The sequence below is a fragment of the Octopus sinensis genome, linkage group LG6 (genome assembly GCF_006345805.1).
Source record: "Octopus sinensis linkage group LG6, ASM634580v1, whole genome shotgun sequence".
NCBI classification, from domain to species: Eukaryota; Metazoa; Mollusca; class Cephalopoda; order Octopoda; family Octopodidae; genus Octopus; species Octopus sinensis.
In genome coordinates, this window is record NC_043002.1 from 33,608,488 (window position 1) to 33,621,340 (window position 12,853).

A 12,853-nucleotide genomic window follows, 5' to 3' on the forward strand; every position below is an offset into this window, starting at 1 on the left:
TGAGTGGGGGATAGAGAGTGAATACAAAGTGTACAAAGTAGCGAAAGGATATAGAGTGACTAAGAGTTAATAGAAAAATGGAGAGAGTGATCGAGATAGATATAAATGAAACGCAGTAAAGTAAATACATATTTTAAAAACATGGGAGACAATATATTGATGCATTGCGTTTTTATGTTTCTTGTCAACATGCTAATGAGGGCAATCACACCCTGACGACAGCTGACCGCTTTCACAAGTATTATAAGTGTAGCTGTGTCTCTCAATGCCTGTTGAGCCAATCTGCGGTCCACATTTTCAACACATGTAACTATTCTATAACCACGACTATTATTCGTCATTTCTCCTATCACGGGTTATATATATATATATATATATATATATATATATATATATATATATATATATATATATATAATATATATATATATTATATTATTATTATTATTATTATTATTATTATTATTATTATTATTATTATTATATGTAGAAAAATACAAACTGGGACAAGAACGCAAAACACTTAGAAGGCGATACAAAAAACACGGACGGGACATTCGAAGCCCTCAATCTTCAGTCAAGAACCGGATCATCGTAGCAATTTCGGCTGATTAATCTTGATAGATAGCTCCGATCCGGCCAACCCCCCAGGAAAAACTAAGCTACGAGCATTATATATATATATATATATTATATATATATATATATATATATACGACGGACTTCTTTCAATTTCCGTCTACCAAATCCACTCAAAAGATTTTGGTTAGCCCGCGGATATAGTAACAGATACTTGCATAAGGTGCCACGCAGTGTGACTGAACCCGGAACCATGTGGTTGGGAAGCAAGTTTTTTGCCATACAGCAATATGCAAACAAATATTGGAAGAAAGTATTGTGAGAAGTGAGATATTATAAGTGAAAAATATGAGGCCATCTGTTGTGTGAAAGAAGAGTCGTTTGTAAAGTGAAATCTGAGAGAATATGAAAACACAAAGAAATTAGAACATATATTTGCTTTGTACAAATGTCACCGTGATCGCCGTGACCGACCAGGCTATCAGATGTTGCTACACAATGATCTGGCCACAATGAGCTTCACATTGTTTTAGCCATCAAATGACGCCACCCCGCTGGCTAAGCGAGCAGGCCAAGAGAAGAAAGAGTGAGAGAAAGTTGTGGCGAAAGAGTAGAGCAGGGATCGCCACCATCCCCTGCCGGAGCCTCATGGAGCTTTAGGTGTTTTCGCTCAATAAACACTCACAACGCCCGGTCTGGGAATCGAAACTGTGATCCTACGACCGCGATTCCGCTGCCCTAACCACTGGACCATTGCGCCTCCTTGTACAAATATATGAAGCATAAATGGCGGTGTTACTTACCGCCACCGCTGATGTAACAAAAGTATGGGAAACGCCATATATTTGTAAGGCCAACCACCATGCCCACAATCGAGAAGAAAAACTCCGACCATTTCGCCCAGGTTTCTCTTTGTGTCTTCGCCATAATTATATCGATGAGAATGATGATGATATCTGCAAGTATAACTGTAACTTGTACATATAAGAAAAAGGTGGATCACCATCGAATACTTCTACTTGTTCAGATTTCCACTCATATACGCACATACGCACGCGCGCACATAAATACACACACACGTATATATATATACACAGATATGCAAGAAGTAAATAGACGCCTTTAATTTTCATAATCTTTTATTTAATACGCAAAGCAAACAATTGAAATGTAATCGATAGGTAGGATTACATACTTTAGTATTTAGTTGACATTCCCTTTGCAGTTTTTAATTCAGAAACTCTTTTTGGCATTGAACTGATGAGATTTGTGATTGTCTTTTGTGAAATTTCTGCCCACTTTTCAAGCAACAATCGAAACAATTCATCTTAAGATTTAGGTTTCTGTCGAGATTTTCGTATACCTCTATCTAGTATGCTCCAAAGATTTTCAATTGGGTTCATGTCGGGAGATTGGCTCAGCCAAGGAAGCTTTTTGATTCCATTTTCAGTTAGCCATTGTTGATTCTTTTTCGCTGTGTGGCATGGAGCCCCATTTTTCATGAATAAAAACCCATTTTTCGTTATGTTACCGTGTGAATATATCGGCAGTAATCCTTGCTTAAGTATTTCGATGTATTTTACAGAGTTTATGGTTCCAACACATTCTATCAGCTCGGAACGACCATTGCTGGTGACAGCTCCCCATAGCATTACAGAGATACCGCCATGTTTCAAAGTTGGTTGGAGTCGTTTCAAATCAAATTCTTGATTGGAAAGCCTCCAGACCCAAACACGTCCACTGTTTGAAAATAATGCAAATCTGGATTCATCTGAGAAAATCACTCTATTCCAAAATGAACTGGATTTTTCTGACATCTCCTTAGCCCATTTCTTTCTTTCCATGATATTAATTGGTTGAAGGAGAGGTTTTCTTCTAGCTGATCGTCCATAATACCCAAGCTTATGCAGATATGTAACACACGTTCTTGGACTAACTCCTAGCTGTTTTGCAATATCAGAAGCCATCGAACGGGGTTAGTTTTCCGCAATTCTCTTCAAACAGCGAAGCTTCCTTTCTGAGGGCCCAGGTCGGCCAGGATGAGAATCTGTTGATTCTTTTCCTTGACTATTGCACTATAATTATATTAACAGTAGCAAGAGGAATTTGAAGATTTCCGGCAATTTTTCACTGGCTAAGACCAGCCTCAGATTGCCCAACCATACGACCTCTTTGAAAATCTGACAGTTCTGCTGAATTATTTTTGTACGTGGCATGTTTACTCTTCGCAAATGTTTAATATAATGACACCTGGAATGAAAAAGAATAATTACATTGTAAATTCCACACCGCTGAAAACATATTAAAACGCTTAGATCAGAAATTTTGAAAGTTAAAGGTGTCTATTTACTTCCTGCATGTCTGTATATATATATATATATATATATATATATATATATATGTGTGTGTGTGTGTGTGTGTGTGTGTGTGTGTGTGTGTGTGTATACAAATACACATTCGTATAGAAATGTTTGTGTGTGTTTGCAAAACCAAACCTTCTACCTATACAACAAACTTGGAGAAAACCTCAACTACGTGAACTTCTCCTTCAGCCGCCACCACCTTCATCCTGAAATCTTTTGTGGAAAGCGTTTCCTACCGGATTTCCTCACTATCTGCTAATAGGAATTTATTCGATCAATATGCAGAGTATTACAATTATGCCCTACAACCTGCTGGCTATAAAAACTCAATCGAATATATCCCCATATAGAATATTCCTCCCTCTACTAAACCCAGAACTGAAACCGGTTCCCCCTACCACCACCATATAATGGACGTAACATCCCCTTATCCTATCACTGCAATATCCGTCCAGATTTCAGAGTAACACACGATTTAACAAACAACCCTCCAGCTAGATTACTCCAAATCTTATATACATCGCAACTCATCGAAACAGACACCAGCGTGCACCTCTAAAACACTGTCCCCACCCAGTTAACCTCTTCACACACACACTTACTCGGATTAAACGAACAAGAATTCGGGACGTTATCTAGTTCCACCACCACCACCCCGCCCCCTTCGCCCTTAATGTTCAACTTCGAGTACCTAAACCCTTCTTCGCCCTTTCCAAAAACATTTTCCTAAATCTAGCCCCCTTAGAAAAAATCTAACTCTCAGTCTATAAAATTGTTCTACTCCACCACCTCCAATATCGCCGGAGTTACCCGACATCTTAAAAAGAAACTCAAAAAACCACAACCAGCTAACCCCCATCCTAATAATTTAACATCATCATAACACCAAGATCCATACATATAAACTCAAAACACCAACTGGCCCTCCTAACGACACTAACCCTCATAATTCCAACTATAATTCCACTACTAACATCCGATCCGTAAATTTACCACGACGCCCAACTATGCTCCTTGTAAAAATAGAGAACGACACAGACGATACCACCGGGCACGATAATTATCATATTATACAATCCCACAACTCCACTCTCAACTCTCTAACAAATACTAATCTTAACACCAGCAATAATAACGAACCTAACACCGGTTCCTCACTAAACAACAATCCCCTCACAAGTTCATCCGGAACATCCCCTACAAACCTATGCAACTTGAGACGTCCAGTCTCCTGTCCTTTAGATAACCACTGTCTCACAAAAAACATCGTTTACAAGTGTACAGTATCAACTGACAATTGTAACTACATATATATCGGCTCATGCAGCACCACCTTCAAAGTTAGAGTGAGCAACCACTATTCCAGTTACAAGTCCCAAACACAATCCAACAGTACATCGTTATCTCAGCTAATCAATAATCTAAAGATTGATTCAACTCCTTACACCCTCAAGTGGTCCATAGTCCCCCACACCAAACCATACATAATGAATACAAATAAAACAACCCCAGCCCGCCTTTTTCCCTTAACCTTCTTATATTATCCCTTTTATTTACCCTCACTACCACTATATATTAAACCAACAATATATCTCTTTAATTCCTTATTGTCATTTACATACTTCTTTCTGTATCTTTTCTTCCCATTTATAAAAAATGTTTCTCTTATTTCACCTGCCTCCCCCTCTTACCCACAGATCCATACATATAAACCCAAACACCAACTGACCCTTCTAACAATACTTCTACTACTTCATACTGCAAACATGCTCACCGCACACAATATACACTCCTTAATTGATAGTTAGTTGTAGCAGCCACGATTCTTGCCTATTCTATCTTGCTTTTTTCATGCTTACTCTTTTCTCCCCCTTGACCAAAAATATTTCCCCACCCTCTTCCCTCCACATTATCTTTTTTTTTTCAAATACCACTCCCCTTGTTAATTTCTGTGATTCGATCAAAACAACCCTATTTAATACTACCGGTCAAATGTCCTTGCATCCTCTTTCTTCTCACACCCTTATATTTTTTTCTTATTTCTTCTTTTAACCCTAATTTCTCTACATTTATATTCTTCATTCCTGCTGGGCTCTCTACGCATTCTGATTGAATCTTCGATGTGTTAACATATACCTCCTTGCGACAATATAAACTTTCATTCAATCAAGGTATCCTTTGCATGAAGAGTAGCCTACAGTATACACCTCGTTTGGATATTTACCACTTGCGTCGCAGGTGAGCTGCAAGATGCAGGAGGAAAGAGTGAGAGAAAGTTGTGGCGAAAGAGTCAGCAGAAGTTCGCCATTACCTTCTGCCGGAACCGCGTGGAGCTTAGGTGTTTCACTCATAAACACACACATCGCCCGGTCTGAGATTCGAATCCGCGATCCCTCGACTGCAAGTCCGCTGCTCTAACGACTAGGCCATGTGCCTCCACTTACCTAAGTGTGTATACAGAGACATATTTGTGTGTGTATGTGTATACGTATATATACACAGGAATATCAGATGTATGTGTGTATGCATTATACACACACACACATCTGTTTTATGTATATATGTATATGTGAGTGTTTGTGTTGAGGGCATTTCTCTCGTTGTGTGTATGTTTACGTATATATGTGTGTATATTCACACATATCTCATGTATAATGTGTATGGAAGGTGATGTGCTGGCAGAATCTTTAGCACGCCGGGCCAAATTCTTAGCCGCATTTCTTCCGCCTTAACGTTCTGAGTTCAAATGTCGCTGATGTCAACTTTGCCCTCCATCCTTTCGAGGCGGATGAAATAAGTATTAGTTGAGTACCGAGTTTGATGTGATCAATTTATCCCTTCCCTCGAAATTGGTGGTCTTGTGCCAAAATTTGAAACCAACATAAATAGGAGATGGTTATGGATTGAGCACCTTTGATCGTGAAAGTTTTACTTAAGGGATGACCTTATGACAATATCTTATATATATATATATATATATATATATATATATATATATATATATATATATATATATACCGCTAAGTGACGGGGACGTAAACACACCAGCATCGGTTGTCAGGCAATGCTAGCGGGACAAACACAGACACACATACATATATATATACATATATACGACAGGCTTCTTTCAGTTTCCGTCTACCAAATCCACTCACAAGGCATTGGTCGGCCCGGGGCTATAGCAGAAGACACTTGCCCAAGATGCCACGCAGTGGGACTGAACCCGAACTATGTGGTTGGTTAGCAAGCTACTTACACACAGCCACTCCTGCGCCTATATATATATATATATATATATATATATATATATATATATATATATATATATATATATATATATATATATATATATATATATATATATATATATATATTATATATATATATATATTATATATATATGCAAATTCTATGTGTAATAAAAAATCTCGTACATACATTAATTCTCACATTGATGCTACTACGACATTTGAGGCAAGGAAAGCATAAATTGATTTCACTTTAAACTATAAATATTATTTTGTTTTTTTGTTTCATTAAAAGAAATAAAATTTGTCATGTTATTATACCTATTGAAGTGTAGAGCTGATTGCAATGACATGCCAACGCGGAATTAGAATATATCGGATATTCGCTGAGCAACAACCTTTGCAGCACGCAAAATATATTGTGAACACTGCTAGGTCCGCAGCTTTACAAAATTAATTTACATATATTCTAATTTTGTTGTATATAATTTGTGTGCCAGCAATGTACCACCTACTTTTTTGCTAAAAACTTATTAAAAACGTAAAATTATTCTCTTTAATAAGTCATTTACCTACCTTCTGTTGAAATTTTATATGAGTTTTGTAGCAGTTGTTATATAATTTGTTTTTATTCATGATAATTTCAAATTATTACTAGATAAATACAATGCTAAAATTCGTGGTTAAGGCAAAATCATTGCTGAAAAAATAACAGATCATTTATTCGAAGCAACAAAGGCAGGATGCTGTTAAAACCGAGAATTTGAACTTACGGAGACAAAATTTACATATCACCTGAGGAAACACAACCAGATCTCATAATGCAGGGAAACAATTGCATAATCAAGTACTTGCATGCCTGGAGAAATATAGTGCGTAGAAACAATTGTAGTGATTGAAAATAAGTGTCCAACAGTACTCCTTGTTGACTCCAGTTTTTTTTTTAATTGTCTATTCACACACGACAGAGGCCCAAACAAAAACTTGGAAGTACGTAAAATACTACTACTGGATAGTGCAGGGTGAAATCTGAAGGTGGCCGAGCTTTATATTGTACTCTACTACGTTATTAACAGAATATTCCATAACCAAGTATGCATGAGTGTGTGTACGTGTGAGTATGTATATGTATATGTATATATGTATATATATATATATATATGTGTGTGTGTGTGTGTGTGTGTGTGTGTGTGCGTGTGTGTATATATATATATATGTATTTATATATATATTTCCACGTCCTGCGTTGCTGTGTTTTTTCTCTTTTTTTCTTTTTTTCTGTGTTTTCTTGTTTGGATTAACTATATATGTATGTATGTATGTATGTATGTATGTATGTATGTATGTATGTATGTATGTATGTATATGTATATATACTATGATTTCACTTAAATATAGAGATACTAATAACCAGTTTCTAGAATTCAACATACACATTAGAGTAAAGCGATAGGCTAGTACAAAGCATAATATCTATTGATTAATGACAAAAGAACAGCAATCATGTAACCCTGTTCATTAGCATACATCTTTTTTTACTAATACTAGTAGTGCTGTCAGAATGTTGCACAAGCAGTCAGAGCAGGGTGCTTATGCAACATTCTATAGCTTCCTCGGAGCTATTATAATAAAGAGCACGCTTATTCCGGAAATCATTTAAATATTTTTATGGCATAAAAAATATTTTTTATCCAAGTATTGGTGAAATAGCTTTACTAGTTAAAGTAACAGTAGATTAAAGAAGCCTGTTAGCTTTCTCGTTAACAACGCATATATTATTTTAATGAAAAGGATACCTAAGCAAGTTAAAAATATTCCAATAAGTGGTGTTTATTAGCAGATACATATTTATCTTCATGTGCATTTAGTTTTCTTAATTATTTGTACCGATTGGAAATAATTGGTTGAGTCAAATAACTTGGTGGTTGCTACAGATATATCGATATTCTTATTCTTAACTACAGTTATGCTGAATATTTACTTGGGAAAATAAATCAAAAAAATCTTGCGGCATATAGAAACAGGGACTCACTAAATGAGCCGCCATTTCTATTCTATTGTGGTACGTAAAATAGATTGTGCGATAAAATGGCTGTCACTAGTATTTAAAATAAAAATTGATAACTTTACGTTTCGTATACTATCCTTACACTGAGTCCTTAGTAGAATTCTTCAAAGAGTAGGATATAGTGTTCTTCCCAGTCAAGTTATTAGATACGGTAGAATTATGAGGTTGATGTATTTTACGAAAGAGTTTTAAAGAAGGTTGATGATGCTTGTGGAAAAACAAAATTGCGTTAGGAAAATATTAGTCAAATGTTTCAAATGTTGCTGGTGAAGAGACCGAGAAATTTTAAGAACATTTGGAAATATTTTAGTTTTTAACTTGACGTAGATCTACAAAATGATTTGTTTTATTTAATGTTTAATGTCATAATTTCATAGTTTATCGACAGGTTGTAATATATAACAGAATATCATTGTGTATATTACTTTTGTTAGGGTGTAATTATAAACTTCCACTCGTAGATTACGAATTGTTTTTGTAATGGTGAGCAACAGTTAATAGAAGAGGTAGGTCTGTGCTTTCGTTACCTTCTATGCGACCTGTGGTAACATGTTGTTCTTATATATTTTTGTTGGGATTTTTGTTAGTCAATTGTAGATTATTATTTTTCTTTTAGAACTAAAGCTTATATTTGATATAGGACTATATTGCTTTATTCCTACATTGTCAGTTTTAATGCCGGATAGTTAAAGTGATATATTATTATGTTGGTTTATATTTAACTCCTAAATGGATCAATTATTTTGACATGGCGTTTCATTTCTGAGCATATTTTTTTATTTCCTTTTTTAATTATATACACTGTGTTAATTACAAAGAAATAGTTTGTTTTTTTTATCTTGCTTCCTTTATTTTTTTATTATAGAAATTAAAATGTACTTTTACTCATTTGGATTTAAGCTAGATAACTCGGACATTGAAAAAGTACATATAATTTAACTATCTTCGATATTTTAAAAGATGTATTGCTTTTAAATCAAAGGAAATTTTAGACAGTTTATTTAGGATGATAATTTTTAAAACAAGGAGTTACACGCATGTATCTACTTTCTCTTCGAATCTTTTTTCCTTTAACGTCTCTCTTCTTTGCGCATTTAGCACGCTGTCGTGTAGGGTTCTCTTTCTTATCACTTGGTGGTAGAGTTTAGAAGAGTGTGTAAGAGGAGGAAATTGAAAGTGAATGTAGCTAAGATTACTCTTAGCTACATTCACATAAAATGGCTGGTAGGATGAATGTGAGTATAAATGGTGAGATGTTAGAGGAGGTGAGTGCTTTTAAGCATCTAGGATCACATGTGATGATGGATGGGGTGATGAGGAACTGGGTATAGAGAGAGGAGGGGAATAAGATACTTGGAGTTGTGAAAGGTATGCTAAGAGATAAAAGGTTGTGTATGAAAGCAAAGAGAGGTGTGTATGAGAGCGTGATTGTGCCGACAGTGTTATATGGTGCAGAGACGTGAGGTCTGAGAGAGGCGGAAAGGAGGCAACTAGATGTGTTTGAGATGAGATGTCTGAGGGGCTATGGTTGATGGGACACGGATGGACAGGTTGAGGAATGAGGAGGTGCGAAGGCGAGCAGGAATGAGAGAAAATGTAACAACCAGAATGGATAGACGAATGTTGAGGTGGTTTGGTCACATGGAGAGGATGGATGAGAATCGGATGGTAGGAGGGTGATGAAGGTAGAAGTGGTAGGCAGCAGAATCAGAGGCAGACCTCGGTTTGTGTGAATGGATGGAGAGAGGAAAGCTTTGGTGGTCAGAGAAGTTGGGGTGAGAGAGGCAAGAGAGTTTATAAATCATAGGAAAGCTTGGATAGTGTTTGTGAATGGAAGAGTGAATTGATGTTGCTCAAAGGGGTACGGGACCAGCATGATGCGACGGGGATAAACCAGCATATGCTGTCGGATCCCACTGCTGATATCGGGGATTGCGTTCTATGCCTTGACTCGCGCTCAGGGCGGGGCGGGGCTCGCCTCTTTGAGCTGAGAAATGAATGGAATGCTTGGTGTGTGTCCTGTTGCGACTACCCCCACCTAAAAAAGCGGGGAATAGACCTGGGTATAGATATAATAATTTTAAGTTCTATAATTGTTGGCGTGGGTATGTACATTCTTTCGCCATAGCCACAAGGATGATAAAAATAGCTCTTCCTTCCCGTTTGAAGGAAGGAGGCGTGGCAATATTGACGATAGACTCAGCTGATAAACCGACTCGTCCCACACGTAACAGCAGTCGTCCGACATAAGCCCACAGGTCTGAAATTGTTGGACAGTGCGTGCAGAACGATTTCGTCGTTCTGACCGCATCTCGGGCAGGTCGACCCCGTGTTTCTCGAGCCGTGTCTGTAGAGCTTATCCCGAACGGGTAGCACTTCTCGGTAGCACTGCCAGGCCAGGGTTCTCTGGAAGTTGTCCATGGGCCCTGGCCCGAAAGTCGTCCTGAACAGGCAGGTCAGGTATTCCTCGTCGACGTCCAGGTTCGCCCCGAGCTCGTTGTCCTACCTCCCCTCCACTAATCCCCTATGGAATCCTTTGGTTGTGTTGAAGTCACTCAAGGTCGACCCGGGACGGCATAGCTGCTTGAGAGCAACGCGACACTCGCAGTGCCATTCGCCCTTCCTCGGCCTTTTTTTGATCCACGACTGCAGTTCGGTCATGGAGACGAGTTGCGGGAAAGCGTGCCGCACAAACGGTGACCACACCTGTTCACCGTCGTCTACGTAGAGCCTGAGATGTCGCAGTCTCAGTGCGTGTCTGCGCATCATCAACCACGGCATGCCCAGTCCCCCTTTTAACGGGTGTTAACAGCAAATGGATCACCTGACCATCGGGACGCATCCTTTCCACAAGAAGCGAAAGAGAATGCGTTCTAGTTTGGTGATGGTAGGGTCGGGACAAGGTACGATGGTCAGGCGGTAGTAGATGACGGACGCGATGTACGAGTTCGCCACCTCCGCCCGACCTTTTAGGGACAGTTTCCTCTCGGCCCATTGCCGGGCGAGAGTGACCACCCTACTCGTTATCTCGTTCCAGCTTTTCTCCATTTGGAGGTCCGAACCAAACCAGACCCCGAGCAATTCGATCGGGCCGTCGGTCCGGCGTCCCACGACGGAGGCGCTGGTGGACGGCATGGGCTTGCTTCTCCAGGTGCCGAGTCGCAATCCCACTGATTTTTCCCGGTTGATTTTTGCTCCTGTCACCGCTTCGTAGTCTTTCAATGTCTCGCCGACCAGGTCGATGTGCTCGTGGCGAGACACTATGACGGTGACTTCGTCCGCGTATGCAGACACGCTCGTCCCGCTTCCCAATTCTCGCGGGATGCCTCTCAGAGTTGCCAGCTTCCGCAATAATGGGTCGAGAGTCAATACGTAGAGAAGCGACGAGAGGGGGCATCCCTGACGGGCCGAACGTGCAATGTCGAAAGGTTTCGATAGATGTCCATTTACGCGAATTACCTAGCGGATACCTCTGTACAAAGCGGCTATCCAGCCGCGGAAGACGGGACCGAAACCAGCCGCTCTGAGGACAGCCTCCAAGTATCGATGGTCTACCCTATCGAAAGCTTTCGATTGATCCAAATTGATCAGCGCCCCACCATGCCAGGTTCCTTAACTACCCTGTCTATGATGTAGCGCATCAGGTGGAGGTTGTCATGGATGCTCCGGCCCGGTACGGCGCACGTTTGCGCCTTGTCGACCAGTTTCTCGATGACAAGCGCCAACCTCTTGGCTAATACCATGACCAAAATTTTCAAGTCTGCATTACGCAGAGTGATGGGCCTAAAGTTATCTATTACATCCCCCTTGTTTAGATCTTTCTTCAGCAGTATTACGGCTCGTCGGCTCACAAAACCAGGAATGCTCCTGTTTTGCTGCCAGTTTCAGTACACCGCTGCCAAGATGTCTCCAAACAAGTCTGGCATAACACTGTAAAGCTCGTAGGATAGACCATCCAAACCTGGAGATTTGTCCCTCGAGCACTCTGCCATCGCGTCCTGCACTTCCGCCGCCGTGATGGCACCTTCGCAGCGCCCTGCCTCTCTTGTCGAGAGTCGTGGTAGGCTGTGTAGGTAGGCACTGAAGTCCACCCTACGTTCTTGCCCGCCACTCGTCCCGAACAGTCGGGCAAAATGCTGTTGAAAGGCCTCACACACTTTACTTGGCTCGAGCAATTCGTGCCCCTGTTCATCTACCAGAGACCGAATGGTGACTTTGTTGCCCTGTTGCGCCTCTGCGACCCGGGCCTCTCGCACGGCTCCAACACCTTCGTTCTTCAGAGCACGCATCCTAGCTCTGACAATACACCCTTCGTGTTTGGCGTTGAAGTGTTGGTTGAGGGCCAACCTCGCCGCCAAAACATCGGATGCGATGCCGCTTCTAATTGCCTCTTCTAGCTTCTTAACTAGCTCACCCTCTACTCTGTTTCTATCTATGGCTAGTGCTTTGCTGTACCTAATCGCTTCTACTTTTACTGCTCTCTTGAGGGCAAACCACCGTTTGTTGTTGACTAGTGTGCTAATCCGGTCCCTGAAAGCCTGTCTCGATGGGAAAGACGCGTTTAGTTTCCAGTATCCGGGACCCTGCCTATGTGT

At 39.9% G+C, this 12,853-nt stretch overlaps 1 protein-coding gene across 2 annotated transcripts in view; it reads right to left on the reverse strand.

The window, feature by feature from the left end:
- The window catches only part of LOC115213200 (sodium- and chloride-dependent glycine transporter 2-like), a 41,221-nt gene that overhangs the window by 25,827 nt on the left and 2,541 nt on the right, over positions 1-12,853 (reverse strand). The window contains exons 1-2 of one of the 2 annotated variants that reach the window (XM_036503814.1): positions 1,775-2,212; positions 1,383-1,535 (exon numbers count right to left, since the gene is read on the reverse strand). In XM_036503814.1, the coding sequence (XP_036359707.1) occupies positions 1,383-1,506 (124 nt within the window). In that variant the 5' untranslated portion in view covers positions 1,507-1,535; positions 1,775-2,212. Of the gene's footprint in view, positions 1-1,382; positions 1,548-1,774; positions 2,213-12,853 lie in introns of those variants that run through there. The other variant, XM_036503813.1, reaches the window with a different exon arrangement.